Below are 26,716 nucleotides of genomic sequence, written 5' to 3'. Positions count from 1 at the left end.
GTCAAGGATTGCCAGGCAGTAGCTGAAAGCATACCAAAAGCTCAGCTCAATCTATATTGCCTGCTGAAATGATTTCACTGCCTGAAAAATGAAAAGATAAAAGCCTAAAATGACGTCAAATATCTCCTCAACGCTTCTTATCTTCTTGGCAGGCCTTTATAGAGAGAGTGTTTCTTTTCCCTTCCAAAACAGATTTTTCAAAATGAGTTGAAATGGAACAATTATGGACCGTTCTAAAAAAAAAAAAACCACTCTCCGGACAGCCGGAGTTGTGCAGTGCTCCTGTTCCCCATGACCATCTCTAAGCCAGATTGCAGGAGAAATGCTGTTTATCTCTAGTTGCTCTCGGTGAGAAGACTTGTGGTCTTCAGCGCTCCCAACATCTACATTTTTAATAATGTTCCTTCCACCATCTTTCTGCCCCTCTGTGCATTAGCTCTGCGTTCATCTCTGACAGAGAGAGAGGCTGAAGCATGAGCACTTGTGAAAAGTGGAGAGTTTCCCCCTTTGGGTCTGCCCCTTGCTGGCTCCCTTGGTTGCCACCACGAACTCGTACTTCTCTTTGCATCAGTCACCTCCTGGCTCATCTTTACTGCTCGCAGGTCTCACGCTGATCCAGTAGCTCTTGTACTTGCTCTTGAAGTGGAGTGATTTCACTGCTCGGGAAAATGACCGTTAACTCGAGGTGGTAAAAACCTGTTTCTTGGGCATTATTAGCAAAAATGAAGAATTGATCTCCTAACTGTCAATAGCTGCTAGACTGCTGATAGCTTTTTAATGAGGGAAAGCATGGTATTTTCTACATTGGAAATATGTTTTCAAAACGTGATTTTTCCCATAGCTGGTACATAATTTATGTACTTAGCAAAGCTAAGGATGAATACATGTTTGATTATTGTTTATTCAGTACTTTGTATTTGAGCAAGAAAACATGCTCCAAACTCCTCCCCTCAGCTTAGCTCATTTACCCAACCTTTTCTTCCAGTGTTTGACAGTCACACTTGGTTTTGATTAGATACGAGTGAAGTTGGGTGTTTTCATTCCACTTATTAAAATCCTACCAACCAAAAACATTCTCTGTAGTGAGAATACCCCACACTGTGGTCAACCTCCCTCTGACAGGCTATTATGATTTCAAATTTTTTCTCTGAATAAGATGATGTTCTTAGTAATGCCACCATTCAGGGTTTATTTCTGTCCTTTTGGTTACTTGGGTTAGACACTTTAATGGGATTATGAGAACTGCATAAAACCTACTTGAAGAACAGCCCCTCTGAAGGCTTTGGGGATGTTTGTTCTCCTAATGGGAGTTTTGGGACTGCCACGTGTCTCTGAATTGAATGACTGAATTCCATAAATCTACATGTACTTTGGTGGAAGAAGCAGCAGTTTCTAATACTGGTCTAGAAATAAAAACTCTGTCTTGAAAACTTGAAGAGACCTGGTGAGATTACAAAACTTCCTATTACCTATATTAGTTCTTCTTGGCAGTCAAAATGGAAACGTGGAAATCCCAGTAAATGTTCTACTGATGCCGGTCGCGCAGCTCCTTCTTGCAGAGGATTAGTGCATTTGAAGTGCTGGCATGAAATGGTTTGTCATCCCATTTCATCTACTGGTCCCGTAGGAGACAAACAAGTAGTAGGATTCTTAGAGGGGGGGAGAAGGAAATGTGTAGGATTCGTGTTGATGGGAGAAACCAATTCGCTTGCAATTTATGTCCCATCTTTTCCAGCTCTGGAGATACTGTTGTATTATTGCTGTTCCATAAGGATTGCTTCGTCTCGCTGGTGTGTTCTTTAGCACTTTATATGCGCTCCTCATTTAAGCCATCTCTCATTACAGTTAAGCAATCTTTTTAGGTTGCATTCCTTACAGCCTGCGACGCAGCGAGAGARGGATGTGTTAAAAGGCCCGCTGTCGCAAGCCATTTTTAATGAAGGTTTCCACTGGCGGCGTACAGGGCTGGCAGAATCAGGCCCTTAGCACGAAACTCTGGTGGCTGGTGATATCTGAGAGTGGGTAGGTGAAAATGACACACACAAGTGCACTCGGAGCCAATTTGCAGCAGAAGGTATAGACTGTAACATATCCAATTCTAAACAGGGCAGGCAATTCCCCAAACTGCCTCCTGTGGGGAATCTCCACTGGAGTAAAATGGTTTCATTTGAGGGAATACTTTCTCCTGTAAAAACGGTTGTCACAAAATATCAGCCTGATAAATACGAATCAAGAGACGGCTTCCTTGAAAGTGGACGTTTTCTCTAGGGCTGGAGTACCGGTGCTGAGGTTTAGCCTCGAACCGCAAGGCTGTACCAACTGCAGGCATAACGATGTGGCTTTTGTCCTTTATCCTCAGGCTTCTTTCACTAATTTGTAGCATTGCATCTGTGTCCTCTGTGTGTGTGAGTCCCTTTTCCAACCTGTCCAACAGACCAGCACAGATTGGAGGAACAGATTGGTGCTGGCATGTCAGCAGTGGTAAAAGTTAAGAGAAGCAGCACTCAACGGCTATCAGAGAAAGAGAGATTTAAATCATTCCCGTTTTACGGCACAGCTGCTTTTTCCYGTGTGATTGCTGTGCTGCAGAAATGCGCGTTGCAGAACAGCCCTCTCAAAGGCTGGCGAACGTCGGACGTGGACGGCCCTGTTCAGGCACGGCAGCACGCGGGATGAACTTCTGCCGTCGAAGGGCTGCAGCAAGACCTCAGCGCTGGGGCGATTTTGTTACAAACTTAACACGGCTCTTTTCTTTCAGCTCTTCCCCTGAAATGCCCGTATTTTTCTTTCCTTTGCTAAAATTCTCTGCAATAGTTCCATGCTTGAACTACGTTGCTGGCAGGTCCAGCAAAACATGTCCGTGTTGTGCATTGAATCCTGAGGTCTCTGTTCGCCTTTGGAATGGAGGTAGGAATAGCTGCTGCTCTAGCATCCAAGAGTCGAAGCTGCTGCTGTTCAGTATTCGTTGTGGCACGAGGCCGTTGGTCCAGCAGGGATCAGAACCCCGATTTGCCCGTTTGCAGACTCGTAGCACTCTGTTCTAAAACCCTAGTGTCCAAACAAGACACAGAATACAGTATAAGAAACAGTGATGAAGGTTTTCGTCCTCTTCTACCTCCCATCTGTCCCTTCGCTCTTGATTTGGCGCCCCGGCTCTTCCCTTTGGTCCTGCCAGTAGAGAGAGGTAAAGAGCCACAGAAGAGCAGCGCACCGGCAGGAGCGTCTGAGAGTGCTACGTGCGCGTTGAACAAGGACTCATAAGAGTTAGCGCTGAATGATGCGTTTTCCCTACAAAATTCCTACTTCTTAACAGCAGCATGGGACCAAGAAGAGGTTTAAAAACTAATAGAATTAACTAAATGTAACCCTTGCACAGATGCAGCTGTTAGTCTGATGGAAATAGCTATTTCTTTAAATGCGCGCCCGTAAGGAAGATTGTCCTTCTGTCGTTCTCTGCGCTTTATACCTGCACTGATACAAATTTGGTCTGTGTGCAGAATATTGTAAGGGAAAGTGTGATTCCATGACAGCATAAGCTGCTCTAAGTCAGCACTGCCATGTTTCTGCCGTCTCTCCTCCCGGCCATGTGTTCCCACCTCCTTGCTTGCTTGCATTGGCACAGCTGGTTCAGAGAGCTGATCTTAATAAAAAAACTAAAGCTCCCTTCCCCCACTCCTGAAGCGCTTCGTTTCTTGACTTGAGCAGCTCCCTGAACTTTGTCTGCTCTGCGGGAACATCCGTGCCGGTACGAGGCAGGGGAGGGAGTGCGCCGCCAGGATAGGGGAAGGATGGTGGGGCCGTGGGGCCTTAAACGTGTATCTGCTTGAGCTGGTGAGGATGAGAGCAAGTCTGAGGTGGAGGTAGGAGATGAATCCAGGTTTCTTAAGACCAAAACTAAACGTCTTGAGCTCTGGGTCGCCTCCTGGCTAAAATCCTTGTAGCTTTGAAACCCCATATATTTAGATTTTGAGCCATCCAGGACAGGAACCAGATCTTCCTCTGTGTCTGCCATAGGATTGTAGGATGGTCAGGTTGGAGGGGACCTCAGGAGGTCACCTCATCCTAGAGAGTTCCCTAGATTTACTCGCTCTAGCTGCTCATTTGACAAAACATTTATATACGTGCATATGTTACGATGCATGCTTATCTATTTGTTAGAAATCAAGACAGCAGCRAGGCAGCTCTGTTATCCTATTCCGTCCTGTTACCCTTAGGAGCTCCACCCGGAAAGCTTCAGCCCTTCAGCGCTCGAGGGTGGCTGAAAAAACCTGAATGATCTGTAGTGAGAGGAAAAATGCTGCTTTTTGAAATTGTCCCTTGGAGACAGACACTCGCTCTTCCTCCAGCCAGCCCCTTCCTGTGAGCGTTGGCGGAGCATGAACTGTGGTGTGTCAGTTGTGACTTCTCACTCTTGAGCCTTTCCAAATGCAGTTTTGGCAACTTGCTGTTTTGAAACTGTTTCATTTCTTCCCCATTAGTATCAGTGAAGTGAAAAGAGACTCACCAGCTTAATGGGCATGTATTTATTACTGTGTTCTTCCTTCAATCATGTTAGCAGCGGGAAGAGCCACTCATGCTGTCCCAGACACAGCAGAGAATAATGAATCTATCAGAGTCTAAACAGCATCCCTTTTGGAGAATAATAGCTTTTCTTAACAGTGTTGATGAAGAGCGAAGAGGTCCATTTGCAGTAAACTGTACTTTTTTCCTCTGGTCTCTTGCAGGATACGATAAACCCTAGATATATTGGTTGTCCTGCTGCTTCCCTTTCGTTTTGAGAAAGTAGCCTGTTCGGTGGTCCAAGGATTGCACTTGGACCTAGTGTCTTCTGCAGTCTCAGTGTTCCTCTGCGACACTGTGGCCTGGCCTAAGATGGGTTGAACATTTTAGGCATCATGTCCAGACTATCAGAGGCCAAAAGGCACCTAGGGAGCTTGGGCAGAAGTGGAGGGGCTGCAGATTAATGCACCTTAATAAAAGCACGCTGAATTTGACTGTAGAAGCTTTTACTCAGCAGCAGACTGCCTTAGTTTCATTTAATCATCAGAGGATTGAGAGACTCTCTCTAAATTCACATTTAGGTTACAAATTAGGCTTGATTCACAAGTTCTGTCTGGGCTAAAGTAAGCTGAAACAAATCTGATCATGAGCGAGCTCCTTGCATTAGCAATCGTGGTTTCCAAGGCTGTCTTTAAACCATGTAATGGCATCCAAGTCCTTCTCTGACCCTGGCACAAGAAACGCTTTTCTGTGAGTGCTTCTTAGTCTGTTTAAACCTTTCCAGTAGAATACTTTGAGGATTAATTAGTTAATGTTTATTGAGCGCTGCGAAGCGGTGAAGTGTTATTTAAGTGCTATCTTTTTTTATCGGTTAGGACTTGATTCTCTTTCCACCTACACTAGTTTTATATCTGTGTAAATCTGTGTGTTTTAGTAGAATTGCTCTCGGTTCACAGTCCGATTCCCAACAATCGGGGCTTGCCTTGCGTCACTGCAGCGCGGACGGGCGCCGCACGTGGTGTCCCCGCATGGCTCCTGCCACCTGCTAGCTGTCCCACGGCCCGCCTGTCTCAGCTGATGCTTCTTAATGGTCAGGTTTTCCTGAGGGCTTTATGGCTCTGCAAGCGTCCAGCAGTCGTGACTTCATGATGCCTAGGATGGAGAGGGTGCCTTTTTGCTGATGCATTTCAGTGTTGGATGGAGGACAGAAAGTGCGTAGGTTCTCTTTGTGGTTTAGCCCATGCATGGGTCATTTGAGCTTTATCTCCTTGGAGCTAAAACCCTCCTAAGGTAAAGGTTGTTAGCACGGTTGGAAAGCGTCCAAGAAGCAAGACTTCTGAGTGAGGAGCAAGTGTAGGCTGTGGGTTATGTTACCTTGTTTTTCCTGTTAGTCATAAAGCCAGACAGCAGATTCCACGTAAATCAGCTGCTAGGGTAGGCACCACAACCAGATTTACAGACGTTTAGGCAATGTTTGATGCACAGCCAAAAGGCAAGCAGTTCCACCATTTTAAGTCTGTAAGTCTTTCTAAAAGTATTTAACCATAACTGAATGCTTTGGTTGGAGCTTGTAGTGTGCATTTGCCTCTATGTTAAATATCACTTTTCAAGAAGTGGGAAATGTGGGTTTTGGGACTCGAGCTGGAGCAGGCAGGAGAGAAGTGGGAGAAAGGCACGCGAAGCACGAGTGATCACGCTCCTGGGAAAGAAGAAAGTACAGGGTGGAGAGCAGAGCAGAACGGATTTTTAACAGGCAGCTCCATCAGGCTGCACCAAACTGCCTTGTGATTGGCACCGGTTTCCGGTTTTAGTGAAATACTGAAAATACATGGACACTTATTTCTTTTCCTGTCACCTGCTGACCTTCACAGGGAGTAAGTATTAGAGGTTTTCCAGTATGTTCAACCTCACAGGGACTATAAATATGAGCTAACCCTGTTGACTTTGTACTGAACCTGCTGATGAGCGCTCCCGATTCATGCGGGTGGCCCTGGTGGAGCCGGAGCTGCCAGGAGAGGAAAGTAACAGGCAGGTGAGAGCACTCACCCGCTCACTGCTCAGCTAGACTTGTGTGACGAGCTGTTTGGAAAAAATGCAACACAAGTCTCAATGTTCCAACCTACAAAGCTTCACCTTTCATGAAATTCCCACCAGAATCCAAAAGACTCCAAACAAGCCATGCCGAAGTCGGTACGAGCTGCAGGTGCTTGACACCTTGGGGTGTTCTTGCATCTTGGGCCATGCACAATTTGAGCCAGAACTAACCATGCAGCATCCTTCTGCAAGTCAACAGAGAGAAACAAGTACTGCTGGTGTGCAAGTCATCTAGCCTGGACCAGTCAGCTAGTCAGGATGAGACAAATTGCCTGTTTTCTTCCCCCTGGCCTAAAGGCAGTCCAGAGAACTCACTGCAGCAGATGCTTGTGTTGTAGATGTCTTGGAGGAGGTGAGGCCCATCTCCAGTGTCTTGTTCTGACTGTTTGACTACTAGTTAAGGGATCTAGAAATATGTAAAATTGTTAGTATTGCTTAACACTAATGTGATGCCAGATTCCTGCTGTTGATCTGAAGCATGAGCTTTCCAGTGAGCTTTTCCAGCATGGTAAGTTATGTTTTTGGGGCAGACGCTATTTTTCTGGTTTTGTATCCTGTGAATGATTGGGATTGGTGAAAAGAACGTCTGGTTTTGGAGGTTGTCCCCTGAATGGCCACATCGTACGTGAAAGTAGCTTGCTCTTGTATTTGAGAATGAGCTTTGCTGTATCATGCGTTCCAGTCCCTACACTGAAATATCTGGAATTCAGTGTGGGATAGATAACCGGAGCTTTGCTTTAATAAACCTTGCAACTCCYGGAGCGTGAAACAACTGGCGCTTTCTGATGGGGTGCAAACTGCAGACTGCTACCTCATTAAAAGTGAGCGTTCCTGGGTGCGGGCAGGATCTTGTGAAAGGGTGAGAGAACTGCCCTGATGGAGCGAGAAGGGGACACGCAAGCTTCGGGGCAGAGCTCTGTCTCCGTTCGACTGGACGGATGGAATAAAGTCGCTAAAACGCTTTGCTCTTCTGCGGATTTCCTCGTCTACCTTGTCTTTACTGCATGCAGAGTTATCCCTGACATGGCCTATTTAGAGCGCGTGGTCTAGGATTTAAGACGGCGTGCTTGCGTGTCTGCTCAGCGTAGCGTGCAAGAGCCACAAATCCCGTCTGCCCGTGCAGTCGAGGCGGTAGGAACATCTACTGCAGCTTCCCGACGTGAATCTCACAAATGCGCCTTTGTGTCCCCGTTGACGGTGAAGGGAGGTAGGGTCTGGCAGCGTAAGGGAGGAGGTGGTGCGAATCCGTCGTCGCTCTCTTGGTCTCGGACAGCCGAGTCCCACCGAAGCGGTGCAGTAGGTGGTCTCAGTCCAGCCAGCTGTGCTTGCGTAGCGCCGAGCTGGCCGCTTGCTTGAGCGGCGTTGGAGCTGGTTGCAAACAAGGGTGAACTGTGGCAGCTTGTAAGCACGGTTTGCTAATCTAGGTGAAACTTTATGGGTGTACAGACGAAAAAAAAATGCCGTCTTTGAGCCCAGAACCATGGAATCTTACTGTAGTTAATAGGAGAGAAATTAATCTCTTAGGAATATGTGGTACCCTCTGTACTATCTTTATCGTGGCAGGTGTTAGCTATTAGATTTGGGGTGGATATATTCTTTAAATAAATACTTTTTTGAGAGCTATTTCTAAGCTGCCATTTTACTGCTAAGTAAGGAAGGCTAACTAGGGTCCTGCCAACCAAAAATCATGTATATTCCCCAAGAGTTATTCCAGGCTTTATCTCCTTCCTGCAGCTCTGGGTYTCTTTAGGCTGTGGCAGTGTCTCTGATACCTTTCCTTAAACTTCATAAGTGCATAAAATTTCTGTATAACTGAGTACAGTTCCTGAGTTCAGTTTTTTCAAAGCTATCTGCCRTAGGTCACGAGCAAAGTGGGTGTGAATCTCTTCCTCATAGCATTATGGAAAAATAGAGTCCTGGGAAAGATGGATGGAGATCCCCTCACGGGATTCAGCATCCTGAAACGCTGGTGTAGGGAGCACTGGCAAACGGTCCTGGAGCTGATTCCTCCGCGGTCGTGCAGGAYGCCTCTGCGAAGCGGAGGCTGATCTCGCGTTGCAGAAGGTTGCAGTGGCCACAGGCCAAAGCAACTGTCCTGTCGTTGCCTGTTCAGGTTGCTTTGCAGAAAGGGAAATCTGTTCGCTATGGTCTGACTCTCCTTCCCCTCGTCCGCAGTGTTTCTTTGGTGTAAATCCACGTATGAGCACGTTTGGTCCTTGCACCCGGATTGGAGCGGTGGCAAACTGCTTGGAGAGGGTGCAGACAGCTAACTGCCTGCTCTACAGCTTGGAGTCACTAATATACAGCCGAGCTGATATAAAGGAAGATGATCTATCRGAGGAGACCCGCTCTGGGTAGACTGACTATATTTAGAGATCGTGGACCGAATTCTAACATAAATTCAGCATGAATCTGGAGTAGTTCCACACGCTCCAGTGAAGATGCTTTGGATTCACGCTCGTGTAAATGAGATCAAAATCTGGCTGCTTCTCTAAGATGGCCAGAGAGGGTGTGAATGAAATCTCTAGCTAAAATAGAGACGTGCTCTCAGAAACGAGCCCCCCAACTGGCAAGACTACTCAGAGCACTGAAGCTATTGAAAAAGGCTGYAGACAGAAAATGAATTAGAGGATAAAAAAGTGAAAATGAGCTGGCAGGATCTGTAGGTGACTCATCAGGTGCATCTTGTAAAGTCTCCTTCTGAGAAGTAATGAAATCTCATGTTCTAACAATATTTGCACTGCAGCAGGAAAATGCATAAATATTGGGATCAATTAATGAAATTAGATATCTTGACCAAAACAGCCGTAGAGCTGGCTCAGAAACCATCCCTCTTCCTTTACACTAGCGTTTGCGCTTGCAGTCGGAGAGGCAGGATGATCCCGCGTTTCGGTTTCGTGCCTAAGATAGGTGAGATGTGGGCAGCCGCAGGCTTGCTCCGGTTCGTCGCCCGCGGCATCTTCGCCCCGTGGAGGTCCTCCGAGCTGGCGCGCGGGCACGACAGCCTGGCCGGACATGGAAAAGCCCCGTGAGCTGTCTCGGCACGCAGCCTCCCGCCCTTTGGATTTTAGGATTAGCAGATATAGCTTGGCTCGACCCCCCCCGGTAGGTAGATTGCCTTACTGTTTATAAAAGGGTATTTGCCTTATTCCAGCAGTGTTTTCATTGATTTGTATTTATCTGGGGGAAGCATTGAGCCTCAGGTGAAGCAGAATGGCGGAACTGGGCTTAATTCAGGCCTTAATAACAGCAACACCCGAAACAAAACCTACACCTTGAATGACTGGATGACTGAATACGTGCACCGCRTTTGGGTGGGTATTCTGGTGGATAATCAGAGAAACGTGAGCTCTCTTAAAGCAAAAAGAGCTATCGCTGTCTTTGGATTTATAAACAGCAGAGCGCAAATCATCAGGTTATCCTAGCCTTGATTTGGCACCGGTACGACTGTTGCTGGAATAATTTGTCTGATTCCTGGCATCCTCGATTCAAGAGGATGTTGACAAATTGGAAAGACGCAGAAGAGCCACGAGGGTGGTTAAAAGATTGGCAAACRTGCGTTGCCAGCGAAGCAGCCAGTCCTTTGGCTCCGTTTAGTTTTTCTTGGAGGCTTTTTTTTTTTTTTTTTTTTTGAGCGGAGGTGAAAGGGTGGCTTTAGCAGCGCTGAGTACCTGCGCGAAGAACAGAAATAGGCAGCTCCGAAGGCTGTCAGACAGAGGTGTAACACGAGCCGGTGCCTGGGAGTTGCAGCCAGCCCTTAGCTGGAAAGGTAGAACAGTTTTTTTTTAATAATAAAGGCAATTTAACTGTTCTGACAAGTTACCATAATCCTGGGATTTTTTTTTTTTTTTTTGGTCTCCGGAAATGCAGACATCAAAATGGGGGATTTTTTCCAAACTCTCCCTTGCATTTAAGCATAATTCTTGAAGGAAAGTCCTCTGGCCTTATTACAGAGCAGACAAGTCACAACTCGGGCTGTGCACTATATTCCAGTATCTCTCAGTCCTGTGCCCCCTACTCATTGCCTCTATCTGTACCCAACGCGTAAAATCCTCTGCTTCTGATATGCTTTTCTCCGTGTTCACAGATCTCTGCTGTCTGCGCCTGATTTGAGGTGTTTTCATGCTGCTAGATTCCAGCAATTAGTAAATAAAAATAGGCACTTGTGAGAGTTTTGAGCGGATTTTTGTCCGCTTTCTGAGTATTTTTCAGTGAGAATGTTCCCCTTCTTCTGAAAAACAAAAAATAGCGGAGACTTCTCGTGCCGAATCTAATTGGCAGGTTTTATCTGAGGAGATATTTGCTTATGTGCCACTGCAATATTTGCTCCACCTTTGTTCCCCGGCAAGCTTTGATTCCCGCAGGAATACTGGGAGCTCATTCAAGGAAAGGTTGTGCTAAATTTGCATCGAGATCTATGTGCAACAGAGTTACGAAGATAATTCTTGATTTCTACAGGTTGTAGCATTGTATGAATTCTGTTTTTTTCCCCCCACTGTTGTTGTTATTTCTGATCATTCAAAATAAGAAAGAATGTCATCTCTGCCTGGTAGTCTTTCTGGACACCCGAATTTGAAAGAATTCGGAGTGAATAAAGGACCCTGAAATAGCAGGGTGAGGTCCCGGGAGGATGCAGAGAAGGAGTCTGCCTTAAAGCAGTTCCTCCCGTGCGTTTACTGTGGCAGCGAAAAGGTGAACGTTTGGGGGTTTGAATGAGACTTGGGRCTGTGGAAGCTGTGCTGCTCTTTCCTAAATGTAATGTTCTCTTTTCTTTTTCTAGCTGTGGGGAGCGCAAAAAATAAAGCAGGTAACGTGCCTTTTTTCTGTAACAGGTAATGTGCTTTTTCATATTTCTTTAAAATATTTTGTTTTAAAATATGTTTTAAAATGTTGCTTGTTTTTTTCCCCTTTTTGCTAAATGAGGGAAAAGTGCTGTCCTCTTCTGCGGTACTGGATTTCTCCGTTGCTTCTCTGTCTTGCCACAGAAAATACATATGCAAAGAACGCTGTTCCTACCTACGATTCCGATTTTTCTTTTTGTATTTACATATTTTGATGTCTTCGTTTTCTCCTTCCTCTCTAGTCAGTAGATTTCTGGTCTCCAGTCTTTCAAAGACGGTTTGACGGTTCTTCAGTGAGGCTTAAAACTAGGACGCACCTTTCTCCTCCGCAGTCCCTGATCACTTAGGGATCGTTTTTTCCTCCCACCCTAAAAGCTTGTGCAGGGGCAGCCTCCCGGGCGCGTTGTAAAGTTTGGTTAAAAAATGAGTCGGATCCGGAAGGAAAATCTAAGACTTCTTTTGATTTGGTATGCAGACTTGYATCTGCACATATCTACAAATGGGGGAAACGTTTCCCGTTGTCGTGCGTTATTGATGCATATTCACCGTACTCGGAGGAAGACATGTCGATGGAGTTAGCGGAGGTGATGCTAGAACCCCTCGTTTTTAAAATAAAGTGAAATAGTCTGCCTTCCCAGAATGCACGCTGCCGATTTGCTAATAAGACCGACTCATTTTTACCCTGGAAATGTCGAATAACGCTTTGGAAATCCGTCAGGGCGGTTGCCGAGAACTGATTTTTCCCTCCTCGGGAAACGTTTCGGTTTCTCCCCTGGTCCCCGCGCAGGGAGTTATTCCCACCTCGCGGCAGTCAGAGGTTGCGTGAAATGAATTCGGGCTTAGGACCGCGTTCAGAGCAGCTGCTGCAGGGCGGTAATTTAGCCCTGGCCTCCGCTGCGGCACGCGAGGGGTCGGATCCCCCCGCTCCCCTCGTACGGCCGGCAGCGAGCGCTGGCGATGCCTGCGGTACGGGCTCGCGGTGAGAGGGCTCAGGACTCGGTGGCACCAGGGGTTTGAGCTGATCGACACCCTCGTTCCCAGCAGAAGAGGCAACGTTCCTCGTGCCAGAACGAAGGCTCTCCCTTGCTTTGCTCGGGCAGTTTTTCAGCCAGAACAGCAAGCTGCACCTCGGTGGAGCTGCCGAAAACAGCCGGGGACAGAAAATAGATTTCCCTTTCCCCCCTCCTGAAGCTGCGTTTTTCCCTGCTTGGGTTAAGGCACGGCGGTGGGTGGTCTTTGGGGATGTTGTGCTGCCAAGCAAGAGACACTTCTACATCTCGGGCTCTCGTTGTTGTTAGGCGCTTGTACTAAATTATGTCAAGCATCCTTARAAAGAGACGGGAAAACCAGAAGTAGGAGCAGCTTTTGTGGAGACTGCTGAACAATAGCTGTCTTTGAGCGGAGCTGTAAAGCAACGCGAGCGTGCTGCTGTGCCCGTGACAAGACGTATGAAGTCCCTCTTTACTCTCTAGTCAAACGTGCTATTTGGAGAGGCTGACTGCTTGCTTCATTACGGCTCGCCAACTGTTGCTGTGCCTTCACTATGTCTGTTTGCTGACTGTTTTACAGGCCATCATCCATCCCGACACAAATGAGACCATCTTCATGCCTTTCAGAATGTCAGGTATAGTATGCCCTAATCGGGGAATAACTCATCGCGCTGGAAAGTCATCAGAAATGTGGTTTTTTTCCTCTGCACTTGCATCTTCTAAACATTTAGGCTAAGATCACAGAATAATTCAAATTTCTAACTCCCTTTGAAATCAAGGAGAATTARGACCTAAATACCTCTGAGAGAGCCAGTGCCTAGTATTTTCCTCTCCGTCGGATATTTTAAAGTGGCCTCAAGCTAATATCCCTTCTGGCATTTTTGAGGTATCCATCACTGTAGTGGTCGTTTTGACTTTGTGGTAAACAAAGAAGCTCGGTGCCCAACGAGCACCTTAGTGCTTTACTGTCCAAGGAAGAAGAAGATAAGCCCTATTTCTSAGTGCGTGGTGGTACGTAATAGTGGCGAGAAGCCTTGGAAGGATCAGCTGCACGTGTCCACGGCTCGGCTGCAGCAACGCTCCTTCCCCTCTGGAGACTGCCTTTTGGTGAGGTGCCTTAGCTAGGCAGAGAGGTTCAAACCATCCCCTTTGCCCCTCTTAGCAGGACCTTTTCCGTGTTTCTCACGTGGGAGTCGTCTTCATGTGATGGAGCAACTTGGGCACATGGGAAAAGTAACAGGGTTGATGGGCTCCGTTCTCCAGTTCTTTGAAGAAGGAGAATTTTAAGGGCGAGGTGCAGGCGAGAAAAGCCAGGACCCACTCCTTTGCTGCCTTGTTTATAACTTAAAAAAAAAATCATTCTTCCTCTCAGGTCTTTGCCCTTTCTGACTGTAAATTGGAGCCATAAGGCTTAATTCAGTAATGTTGGTAAAATGCTCTGAGACCTTCTAGCAGAAGTCATGGAAATGAATTATAAGCAGCATAAGAATTGGCAGCCTTAACGGGGGACAAATGTGAAGCATTTGATTTTTTTTTTTTTTTTTTTGTGGCACTCATTAAGATTTTGGGGTAAAGGCTCATCTATTGTAGCAGGCTTTACTAATTTATACTAGTAGGACTAAAATAGTCCCTCTCCCCTCTATTCCTCAGCACGGAGGCAAATATGCTTTCTTCAGAGTGCTTATAGCGCATTGCTTTTTCTGCTCACCTGGAAATGAATGAGTTATCCTGGTATAAAGCCGCTATTGGAGAGGCTGGTGGAACAAGGGCGGTAGGGGAAGGAGGACTCAGCCGTGGTGACGTGCTCCTGCTCCTTAACTTGCGTGGCCCCTGCGGCTTGTTAGACCGCTCCATGAGTGCCGTCGGCACGCTCACCCGACGGGAGCGGGACCCGGCAAGCCGGGGGAAGGAGCAGAAAGCCGGGTCGTTTTCCTCCCGGGTTAGCGAGGGTAGCTAGCAGGAGGGTCTGACGAGCAGCAGAGCTGGCACCAGGGAGGGAACAGATTGCATGACTGCAAGCGGGGAAGGGGGGCAGGATCTCCCCCTCTCGGTGGCAGCAAGCCATTAGGTCAGTCGGGTTCTGGCAGCGGCAGCCATCCGGCTCCCGCCGCTCGGCGGTGRGCGGCTCCGTGCGGAGCTGCCCTCCCGTCGCTTCTGCTGGCCGGACCTTCTCCTCGCCCCATAGCCCAGTCCGGTAGAACGATGCCCTTTGAAGGACTCGTACGACGTCCTGGCGCACGGTTGGTTTTACTGGATTAACTTTCAGGTCCTTGAGGAGGCCTTGGAAGTTTCGGGGCAACTCTTGGTGTCCAACCCAAGAGAAAAAGAAAGATGGGAAGGCCCTTTGGCAAAACCCGGGAGCCTGTTCCTGCTGGGGCCTCAGGTGTAGCCCCGCGGCAGTYGCCGTGCTCGCGGCGGTAGGAAGCCGGTAGACGTGAGAGCAGCCTGTCTTGCCAGGTGTGGCTTGTACCCTAAACCGGTAGCGGTGTTAGCTTGCTTAGGTGTGATTTCTTTCACCCCGAAACTGTGTGTATTAAAATGCATGCRTGTCTCTCTCTCTTTCTTTCCTTCTTTCCTTTTTTTTTTTCTTTTTTTTCTTTAATAGGTTACATTCCGTTTGGAACACCCATTGTAAGTATTTCAACATCCCTCCCCGCTTTGTTTGCGCGTAACAGGAAATGCATTTTTTAGCACTCGCATAGAATTCTCCAAATTCCATGTTGCTGTGTTGTGACAAATTCACAAAAGGTTCACACCTTTCCCGTCGCACGTTAGCAATGGTTTCATTGTGTAAAATATGCCCCATGGATTTAGACTGTTGTGCTTGAGGTTTATTTGTCTATTTAACATTATTCACCCAGCCCCCTGCCAATCGCAGCGCATACACGCGCTCCGGCTGTTTTTTTTGTTTTTTGTTTTTTTTTTAATATATATAACATCTTCAGCTTTTTATTTCCGTTTTGGAAAGGGAAGACCAAGATGAGCTCCCTGCCTGCAAAATGCAACTTTTGCAACTCTGGGATTAATCCTCAGACTTTTTTTTTTTTTTTTCCTTTGCCCCTTTTACGAGCCACTTCCCAAATGTGGCAAACCTAGAGAGCCGGAGYGTCGCCAGGCCTCTGTTATGTTTTCTCTTCTTCATTAATTAGAACCGAGAGTGCTTTGTATGGGGTTATTGCTAAGTGYGTTTTTAGCTTGTACTTGTTACTGTCTATGAAATTTATAAGTATTCGGGGGCTGTCTATAGCGAAAGCCAGAGCTGCGATAATTCTGACTGTATTCCTAATGCCGAAGCGCCGGCGGATCTGCAGAAACAGTAACTATTAACGCCGTTTTGTGAACGGGGCACGGGGGCTTGCCCAAAATCACCCGCGTTGGGGCCAGAACGCGGCGTGAAATAAACCCCTGCTCCTTCTAGCCTCCAGCTCTTCGCTCAGCCTATTAGATCATGCGCATTAGAACCGTTAAAGTAGCGAAACCTGCTAAATTAAATCTTCCACGACCCAACGGACTGTGGCGCAGTACTTAGGTAAAGGTAATGATCCTTTCCGAAACGGTGATAACAGGGTTGCTAAAGCCCAAAAGCAGGAATCATCACTGCTGTTACTATTTGTTGTTGTGTGTAACGTTTTGACGGTAACTTTGTATGGGGCATTTTAAAAGAAAAGGTTAAACAAAAATGAGTTAACGATCAAATTGACAATGAAATCGGCCCAAATCCAGAGCTGTCAGAGGAGCCGAGAGCTGTCAGATGAGCCCAATTTCACTAGCTGTAAAGGATAAACTGGAACCTCTTGTCATTTAAAAAAAAAAAAAAAAAAAAAAAAACCCAAACGTTTCAAATGTTAAAATTAAAATGTAACATTTATGCCAATCGATCTGTGAAATTTAGTGACAAAATTGGCAGCCTGCTCTAGCATAAAAACAGTTTGAGTCTTACATTTAACATAGGGGGATGGGATTTCCTCAAGAGAGACTTAATGTGCCTGCGGTTAGCTCTAGCTGAACCAACTTGGGCATCTTTACCCTTCAAGCCGTGCTAAGGGCCAACTGTCCCGGCTTCTCGGGGTCACCTAAAACACCCTGAACGCATTTTGCCTGAGACACGAACAGATTACGTATTTAACAGGTTTACCGCGTATCAGCCGGTGCGYGGTCCTGTAGCTTTTCCCTATAGCTAATGCAAAAGAATTTGGTACAATTTAGCTCGTTGCACAAGAGATTAAGGTCGTGCTGACACGGTCGTTTCTTTTTTGGCCTAAGCACCCAATGATGTGGCTGCTTATTCTTGCCCTGCATCGGTCCCTTAAGCGCACCGGTGGCTGGGGCTGTGCGGTGAGCTGGATCCAAGGCGCAGCAATAGTTTGCTCTCCTCAGTCTCCATCCGCTCCGGGATCTTTTCACAGTCCAACCCGGGAAACCGTTGCAGCGGCCCGATGGGGATGGCAGCAAACCGCAGGATAAGCTTGTGTAAGTGGCAGGGAAAGTCCGTATTTGCCCTCCTAGGCTTCACGAGGCAAAAAGCGAAGCTGCCCGCGCTCGCCCCCATTCGCTCCGGGCTGCAACRCGCCGGCTGTTATCGCGGTGCTTCCGCTGCCCAGTTTGCGTTTCCAGCCTTGGAAGTGCATTCAGCTAAGGAGGAAGATTTATCGGTGTTTACTTAATTCAGCCCCGCATGCTGAGCGGTGGAGGGGGAGCAGAGGCTGTGCTTCTATTCCCAGCCGTGATCCACGGCTCGGGGTAAACTACTTCTCACGGGCGTTTTTAAAAACGAAGGAGGCTTCCCCGTTTCGCAGGGCTTTGCGAGCTGGGCGGGAAAGCAAGAGCGGTGCTACGAGGTTCGTGCTGTTGGGCTCGGCTCCGAAAGCTCCCGTCCCAGCAGCCGACTGCAAGGATTTTAGTTTAAAACGCACCCGGTAACAAAGGAATAAAACGAATTCCTAGCCTTTGTCCTTTGCGAGCCGGCCTGGGAGTTTGGGAGGCCTCGTTCGGACTCGCGAACGCTCGGAGAGGACCCACGCGTTAGCGTTGGCTCGGCGTCGCGGACGACTCGCTCCGACAAACGAGGCAGGGCTTCAGGTTTGCGGAATGAGAGCTCCTAACGCTGATATGCTAAGAGGCTCTTCAGAGCTGACAGCTGTCCAAGTGGGTTTAACCCTGGCTTTTTGGCCAGGAATGGCCGTTCACACCTAATAGGCAATTAAATTTTGTAGTCGATACTTTTCTGGTGTTTAGAAGCTTTTTTTATTTTGTTTTCCTTCTTAGTTATTTTTTCCYCTGACAGTAATTAAAAGTGAAACTGTACATTTCTTGACAGACTCTTGCACATATGGAGAGTTTGCATTTAAACGTGCCTCTTTCAGTCATACAGATTTTGGGTGCTCTTTTATTTATTTATTTTACTCTTTTATTTTTCTCTGTGCTGAGCTTCAGCTGACAATGTAGTAGCTGCCTGCAGTCTTTCCTCTCCTCCAAAGTCTCATTAGCCCACTGGCTTTTGGGGCTGGAGTCAAACCCGGGGTAAGGAGGTGCATCGCCTATTGAATTAGCTTGGCTGCGACCAGCAAATATGTAATTAATGGCAAGATCCGCATATTGAATGGAAGCAGTAAATTAGTGCAACTTGCACAGATTGGCATTCAGCCAGCGTACAAAGTAGCTGTAACTTCAAGAAAGACTGTAGGAGGAAAAGCTGGAGGAGGAGGAGAAAGGGAAGAAGATGTAAATTAAATCAGGCCTCCCAACCCTTTTACCCTTTTGTTTGTTGTTATTTCTCTTTTACGTCCTTAAGCGTAAAAGTTGCCTCCTCTTCAACTGATGCTGCTGCAGATGTGCAAAGATCACTTTAGCTTATCCCTCTTTGTGGAAGATTCTCTGGGCTGGAACAGGGAAGTTTCCTTTCCTCTCGGCTTTTGCAGGAATAGAGCTAAAGAAGCTGGTCCAGACCAGAGTCTCATACCCTTTCTGCCCAGACGTGCAGGTGCCTCAGGGACATTTCTACTCGCATCTTTACCTGAGTGCCCTGAAAAAGAAAACTCTTTTTAGTTAAAAGGGGTTGTTTGACTAGATGATCTCCAGAGGTCCCTTCCAACCTCAACCATTCTGTGATTTGGTCTTTCTTTTTATACTCTCAACAAAGATGCAAGTCATTTTGTTACATGAAGACCATCTTCTTCGGAAACTATCAGAAATGTAAGGAGCTAGAGGGGAGAAAAAGACAGTAATGAAAAGTATCACATCTTACCTGTTCTTACCTGAGAACTCATCCTCTKGGAAACGTGTGTTTGGGTTTATCGTTGGGAGTTCCCGTGCTTGGCATCCCTTTCCTCTTCTTCAGCCTCTCACTTCTTAAGAGGAAAGACTGCCACAAAGTAAGGCAGGAAAGGCTCTGGCATTGCTGTATTGAATATTTGCTGGTGGAAAAGACATGGGGCCTTTAAAGATTAGAGAGTATGTCTATGTKGCGTTCTGCGACACGTCCCAAGGATGCTCTCAGGACTGTACAGGCAGCGCAGATGTGCACGTGGCCCCAGATGCTGCCAAGGGTGACCTTGCAGAGCCATGATGTCTCGCATCCGCAGGCACCTGCAGCTGGCCGGCAGCTGGCCAAATGTGCGGGACAGGCTGCTTTAAGCCTCTTCGGGAGATACCGATCGTCAGGCTGAGCTCATAACCCAGGCAGGAGTTTTCGCAGCTCTAAGTATGACACATCAACAATTCTCTTATCTTAAAACAGAATTCAAACTCCCAAACAGGAGCACATGTGCTTCCAGGTGGCACTCCTGTCTTCAGATGTTCAAATCTGATTTCTTCCCTGTGCTTGGAACAGTGGATGTGCCAAAGGAAAATACGAAAAACCCCTTCACTGCCAATAGTAACAATTTAGAACTCTTCATTAATGAAACATTTGAGTTATATTCTAGAAATACCAGGATTAAACAATTGATTGTAGTTTAATATACTAATCTTTGGACAGTATATGTTGCCACGCTCATCTTTAACTCCTGCTTGCAGCATACCTTGAGAAGAGAAGTTTTAATGGTCAGCTGCATCGTCCAATTTCACCATTAAAAAATTTAGAGACAGTGGGGTGAAGGGAAGTTCAGAGTTAAAAAAAAATAAAATAAAAAAATGCAGGACTGTGCTCTAAATTTGCAGTTCCTTTTTTTTATTATTTTTTTTTACGATAATCACATTGCTTCATATTGGAATGGGCAGTTTTAGAAGAACTGAAGAGATGGATCTGTTCCCCCACCCTGTTGCTCCTGGTTTGTGCTCTGGCCACTCACCATGAAATAAATCCAGAAATGAAGTTAGTTTAATCATGTCAATAAAAGTAAACTTGCTGTTTTCATGCCTAGAAGAGCACCAAGAGCAAGCCAACAATATATTTGTTAATAAGAACCTCTCTTCTCTTGCAGGTTGTTGGTCTTCTCTTGCCCAACCAGACACTGGCGTCCACYGTTTTTTGGCAGGTAACACTCTTCTGCCACCATGCACTGAATGTGTGGAGAATGTGATGAAAAGGAAAGCTGAATTTGATCTGTATCTACAGGACAAACTAATGCACGTGACTTTTCCTCATCAGCAGTGCTTTAGTTAATGAGAAGATGATGGGGCTGGGTATAATCGGGAAAAGGCTTGGTAGGTCGGGTATGTGCTGTAAGCAAGCTATTGGGCCTGCTTTGTGGTGGTGCCCTGCAATTTGTGCCACCATGAACACCTTGTGAGGGAGATGCAAAATAGCACTTGATCTCAAAATTAGCTTTTTAGAGCTTTTTTGTACAGGTGTAAATGATTGCACGGTGTGTACTTCCATGGAAACGTAGGCCCTGACGTTCACACATCTGCTGTTTTGAAGATGCTCTGTCAAGTAAAGTAGTAGGAATCTACCTTGGAAAATTCCTGTTTGGAAGTACAATTTATCCACAGGGCTGGGGCAGCAGGAGGTCCCCAGTGCTGAGGAATTTCAGGAATAGCTGTAGATCATAAAGGCAAGGAGCTTTGCATTCAGTGCACTAAATAGACTCTGGGAAATAAATTGAGTTTATTGGTGTTATTCCCCAGTAAAATTCTGGGAGTTAAGAGGAAGGGGAGGAAGAGTGTGCGTGAATCAGTTATACCCATAGCAAACACCCCAATTAAGTAGTATTTCAGCAATAGCTGAAATGGCAAAGTAAGTTATTTTCAGACTTAGTTTTAATTGCCAATGTCTTTTTTTATTATCTAGTGTGTAAGTTATGATAGAGAATTGTATGGTTAAGGAATATCAAAGCAGGATAGGATCTGCCTAGCATGTTAGAAAGACTGTGCAGAACTGAGAAAATATAAGTATATCCTGGTGGCTTGTGGCTTGATTTATTTAGACATAAGTTGTGGCCACATGGCTTCAGATGCTGGGAATAGGATTGTGGCTGGAGATGTCTAGAAATGTTTGTAGTTTTAAAGGACAATTTACCTCACCTGTTTTTAGACTTCTCTTCTAAAATAGAAAGAGAAGTCACCCTCAGGTGACCGTTTTGGAGAAGTCACCCTCAAGTGATGAAAGGGTGAGCCAGCCCAAGCAACTGTTTTGGACTAGATGTCTTGTAAATGGCTTAAGTTAGGAGAGCATATTCCACCCGTTGCTGCGTAGTGAGTCTAAATGTAGTCAGTGGAACCTTTCAGCTTTAGAAGGGTGGAATAATCCTTTTGGAACTAGAAAGAATATTTAAAACACAAAATCAAAAACCAACTTCAAGGAGACATTAATTAACAAAATACACAGACTTCAAGTTCCAAGCCAATTTTAGAACAGCGTTGGTTTCACTGGGAGTTAGATGTGCTAGGTAGAACTTGGCAAGGAATATGTAGGAATCGAACTGCTTGACAAACTGTCAGATTTTGTTTATGGCTCCTCAGATATGATCAGATGTAGAACTAGCCCACTAGAGAGAGAGAGGTCGTAGCAGGCAAGTCCAGTAACTGTAGACCCACTGAGAAGCTGCAGTTCGACTAGTGGTTCTCAAACTTTTCCAGGTCATAACCTGCCGGACCCCTCATCAAACCAGATAGCCCCAAATTGGAGTGCTGTTTTGGAGGTCCTACCTTAATTTTTTATTCCTTCTCACTTCAAAAATATAACAAATGTGAAACTCCACAGACAAAGAACATTCAAACCTCCCCTTCAGTGTTCCTACTTTTACTTTTTCTTCTGTCCTCCCTCACCATCATCTTTCTGATTTTTCTCTCTCTCTTTTCCTGTGCTTTCCCCCTCCTTTTCTGACTCCTTTCCGTTTCTTTTCCCTCTTTTCTCCTCTCAGTCTTGTTTCCCAGGTTCTGAGCAACAGCTGGAGAAGAGCAGCCCTAAACTACCATGCTTTAACCACAGCACCCTGAGTACCCATGTTGCAGTTCAGGGCATGTCAGGCCCCAGGCCGAGGTAAGCAGTCATCGGAGCRGCAGCGGTGGACTCACGACAGCATTTTGAGTCCTGCTGTTGCTGACCAAGGTGGGCATGCTGGCCGCCCACCCCCTGCTAGTCCTGTATGCCCATAGGAGAGTGAACATTTGCCACCCTTGTCTGAAGAGGGCGAATAGGAAGAGTTGCAGCGTGCAGAGCCATCACCCAAAAAGCCCAGAAGGGTGTCAGGCAGCCAGCCAGGAGGACAGTGGAGTTCAGGAACGGCTAGTGGGGATATTTCCAATGTAGAGATCCCTTAGAGTAGAAAGAATATCTGAGCAGAACATCTAAATCTCTCTCTGCAAATGGGATTCATCTGGATAAGTAGTGTAGGATTTTGGGACTATGCACATGACTGCATTAACAAGCAGTAGGGCCTATAAGAGGACCTGATGCCCATGACAGATGCATTTCAGGTAGCTCTAGCCTGGTCCTATGGACCTGAGTTACTCAGACGTTCTTGAAGTGCCTTAGGTGCACTCCTAGCTTAGCTTGGTCAGAAGAGAATGCAGGATGTGCGTGTTGAGATGCTGTGTTATTTGAAGCAGAGCGTTAGTGGGGACAGGGAGGAGATACGCTTTGAAAGTGGACTCTTGACCTGCTAATGTCGACGTGCCCTGTGACTGCTCTGAAATGGGTCTGCATTCACAGTGAAACCCTGTTTCTACCTGCCTTATGGTCCTACATAGGAGCAGCACCRTCTTGGCTCTTTGGGATTCTTCAGTGGAAGTTTTTAGAAAGAGGAGTTTTCTAAAAACCCTCTTGAAAATTGAGACAGATTTCCAGCACATGTTGGCAAGCTGAATTCTTAATTTTTTKTTGTTGTTGTTCAATTTAAAGAAAACAAACAAAAAAGCAAGCTTTGCTGGGTCAGATGTTCCTCGATAGAAAATTGCRATTGGCAGGGAGAACATACTCTTGGGCTTCGGCTTTGCGATGACTAGGCAATCCCCATGTTATAGTGCCTTGTTTCGCTCCACATCATGACTCTTCTCACTCCCCACTTCTCTTTTCCCCCTCTGCTCTCAGTTTTGACCACAGCTGGAGAGGAATCAAGTTCTATCAATAATCTAAATTGAAAAATATGGTATTTATGGGGTGGAAACCGTTGTTTTCTTTATGTTCCTAATAGTYGCTGTGGATAAAGCCCTTCAGGAGTGTGGCGCTACTCTTCCCTAGCTGCTGACACGCTTCTTCTATACTAAATCCTTCTACAAGAAGTTAGGGACAGAAATACCAATTTAGTGGCATCTGTGTCCCTAAAATGGTGCATTTGGTCAGATGAAGCATCCTATGACCCACTGTTTGAGAACCATGGAGCTTAATAAATGACTGAAGAACAGGCTGCTGGACTTACTGTTACATATTACAACTGTTTCTAAAGGATTTTCTGGAACAGTGYTTAATATTGAAGTTGTTACCAAGCACAGTCCCCCACTGACACTGCATTAATAAAAGRAAAAAAAGGTTTTAAATAAAGATTTAGCTTTTAGATTGCTTTTGCTCATAGTTTTGAAGTTTAAGTTTAGAACTAGTTGGTTTTTTTCAGGTACCTGTGCTTGCAGTTGTGCGTGTGCTTAYGGATGAGTTTAGTGCCGGGGCATTAGATGAGATTTGTTGTATGCACAAGCCTTAGAAAAGAAGTGGCAAGTCGTGAGCAGGTATGAAGGGAGATGAGTTTTCCTGTGGTACTCCTGTGTGTATAGRTTTATTCTTGTAAAGTTATGTTTATGCCTCCTTCTTTTTTTGTTTCTTTTTTAGTGGTTGAATCAGAGCCACAATGCATGYGTCAACTATGCAAACCGAAATGCGACAAAGGTGAGGAGACCCAGCATATGCAGTGCCTGCAGCAAGGCTGATCTGTTTTGACACAGAAAGATAAATCCTGTCTCTTTGCTGTTAATAGAAACTATGGAGTAGGCACTGTGATGAATTTATAGATTGGCCGTTCTCCTATAGAGGATTCAAATTTAAACTTAGACTGGAAATGACATGAGTGTTTTGCTTTTACTCCAGTCTGTAGATGTACTTTTTTCCAGTCACCAAAACTCCCCAACGCTTGGCACAGATTAGGGGTCGCACTACAGAGTATTGCTGGTCGGAGTGTAGGTGACACTAGTGGGCGTGAAAAAACGCTTGTAAAAATTATCTGTATGCGGTGTATTGCCAGGGCTGTGATGTTCCACAACCTTTGGTCTGTACCTTCAAGCAAGCTTCAGGCACCTGACAGCAGGGCTGGGGTCAGGCTGGACCCAAAGTCTCCTTAGCCTTTGCGCTGGCAGAGCTTAGAAGCAGCTTACCTGTGAGCCCTTTTGGTATCCCTGTCCTGCACACCAAATCAGATGCTGTCATTTCCAAGAGCATGCAAATAGGAGATTTCTGGGTTACAAAACTCTCTTCTGCATTATGCTTAATACCCACCAAGTTAGGTAAACATCCTAGTTTTTCTTTCAGATCTTGAAATTCCTCAAGGCATAGAAATAATGCTGGCTCAGCAGTAAGTTGCCTTTGAGCTAAACCAATATATCGTTCTAACTAATATGAAATGGTTTAATTTGATATGTAAATGAGCAAAAAGCAAAATGATAGCTATTTGGATTTTCATGTAGCAAAAGAARGCTCCATGATCATACTTGCATCTTCTAAGGAGTTTATATACTCTACCAGCAATACTCCTGCAAATGGTGCCACAAAAGTGAAGTGTTGCTGTTCCTGCTCTCTTCTCCTCATCACTTTTGTGTTGTTTCATTTCTTCTTGGGATGTTGGAAGCTCAAGACAGGAAGCTGAATTGGAAACCATCCAGCTCATCAAGATAACCTTTKGAAGACGTGTATTTAATTTGGAGAGTTTGAGGTTCATCACTAGTGTATAAGAGTGCTAATATTTTTACTATTTGCTAAATTACATTCACATACTTTCTTTAAGCTGAGAATATTATAATTTTCTGGTGCCAATTAATTTTCCATTACATTTAACCTTGTTCATGAAGCTACAATTTTCCTTGGTTTTGCCACTACTAGATGACAGACCGTGTGTCACAGAACAATATGACAAAATTAAACCTGTCTCTGGCTTAAAAAAACAAAACAAACAGAAAAAACTTGGTTGTATTTTAATAACCAAAAGTTTGTTTATTGAAAATATGTTTGTTTTTCTTTCCAAAGCCTTCTCCGACATCCAAGTTCATCCAGGGCTACTTGGGAGCTGTCATAAGTGCTGTCTCAATAGCAGTGGGTAACGCTTTATATCTATATATTTCACTACTAACTGCTCCCTTGCAGTAGTACTGTAGTGCTTTTGAGATATTTGTTTGAATTGCCAAGCRTGTTTATTTTAATTGACATAAATCAGTCTACATAACGAGAAGATATCTTAACCATGAGGTGTCTCTGTCCATGCATGCCCAAACTTTGCAACAGAAGGAGAGTTCTACCGTTGGTTGCTTACATGTCCTGCACTATGCACTGCTTGGCTCCGTGCACAGGAACTCTGAGCCTGTGTCTTTACTGTTGAGCAAACTCGCTTGCGTTAGTATGCAATTAATTATCCATGCTTGCATTAACTTCCGTTGAATTAGCCTAGTCCAAGTTAGTGCCAGACTGAGTGACCTTGAGGCTGCACAGAGTGACTGTGTGACAGCTGACATGCTGAACAGACACRGGCTTTTGGAAATATTCCCCTGGCAGGTCAGCACCTTGGCTTAAAAGAGCAGAAATACTCAAAATGAATCTACCTGTGGGCAACATGCAAGCTGGAATCAATGTTCAAGTTGTAGCTGAAGTCTTCTGTAATAAAGAGGAGCTCTTAAAAGCTAAAATCTCTGAAATTATGACTTTGTGGTGTTACCATCAGGCTTAGATTCCCCAGAAGCACAAGTGCTTGTCTTTAACAGGGTCAGCTAATTCCCAAGGAGGTAGATACATTTCTCAGAAGCAATTTATGTGAGTTACTTTTCATGATGGGTTTTCAAATAAGCCCTTAAAATGTATGACAGTGCTTTTTCTGCTGGAACATTAAAGATCCCATGGCAGTTTTGACTTTTTACTTTGGGCAAAACTTCTTCCTCTGTCTCAAGCCATGGACAWCCTTTTCCAGACCTTCCTTCTGCAAACAGACTGTGCCATGGGAAGAGGTCACCCCTCAGCCTGCTTACCCCTGCTCTGCTTCTGGGAACCACACAGGTTGCATCCAGGTTCCCTAATTCACCCTGGAKAGAAGTCAGCATGGGCTTGTTTAGATTCCTTTCCAAGGTAAAATTTGTGCCTGGAGCAGGCTTGGGGTTGCTAGCAGAGKTATGGAGACAGGAGCTACTGGATGGGAATTGACAGTGAGCAGTTTGGCTTATTGTGTCCTCAGCAGACAGAAGAAAGTTTGCAGGAAGTGTGTCTGTGTGTAGTTGCTGCCCTCTGCACCTACAGTGACTAGTAAATCCAGTGTTCAGACCTCTAAAGTTACCACTTTCCCCTGATTCAGGGGCACAGAGTTGGTAAAGTACCTTACAGCATGGATTGGAGAGCACTGATTTTATCGGATACCCTTCTGCATAATAGTTTCTTAGCGCTAGCGTTGCTGGCTTACTCATTGCCGCGTTACTCTTCTGTATCGCTGATGTTACATCTTCACTGTGGAACTGACCCAGACTTGTGCACCTCRACTAGCCGTGCATTGGTGCAAATGCCCACCCATCACAACCCCACGTAGATATGTCCATGCTAGCTCCACGCTTGTGCAGCTACGGGACATCYGAGTCCCTGTCCCACTGTCCTCTACTCTTTGGTTAGCAGCAGTTCTCTGTGGCTTGTTTCTTCACGCACGGTGGGAAAACTTGACTCTCTTTTCTGGTCCTTAG

The 26,716-nt window shown here is 45.7% G+C and overlaps 1 protein-coding gene across 8 annotated transcripts in view; it reads left to right on the top strand.

Moving 5' to 3' along the window:
• Positions 1 to 26,716, top strand: part of SFXN5 (sideroflexin 5) — a 109,565-nt gene that overhangs the window by 31,138 nt on the left and 51,711 nt on the right. For 5 of the 8 annotated variants that reach the window (XM_026072764.1, XM_026072759.1, XM_026072765.1 and 2 more), the window contains 6 exons: positions 11,375 to 11,401; positions 13,005 to 13,059; positions 15,030 to 15,055; positions 19,846 to 19,899; positions 23,628 to 23,684; positions 25,032 to 25,097. In XM_026072764.1, the coding sequence (XP_025928549.1) occupies positions 11,375 to 11,401; positions 13,005 to 13,059; positions 15,030 to 15,055; positions 19,846 to 19,899; positions 23,628 to 23,684; positions 25,032 to 25,097 (285 nt within the window). The remainder of the gene's footprint in view (positions 1 to 11,374; positions 11,402 to 13,004; positions 13,060 to 15,029; positions 15,056 to 19,845; positions 19,900 to 23,627; positions 23,685 to 25,031; positions 25,098 to 26,716) is intronic. The other 3 variants (XM_026072760.1, XM_026072762.1, XM_026072766.1) reach the window with 3 other exon arrangements.

The sequence above is a fragment of the Apteryx rowi genome, unplaced genomic scaffold (genome assembly GCF_003343035.1).
Source record: "Apteryx rowi isolate R43461 unplaced genomic scaffold, aptRow1 scaffold_35, whole genome shotgun sequence".
NCBI lineage: Eukaryota > Metazoa > Chordata > Aves > Apterygiformes > Apterygidae > Apteryx > Apteryx rowi.
The sequence above is the reverse complement of the archived record's forward strand: the minus strand, read 5'-3'. Positions and strand labels throughout refer to the sequence as shown.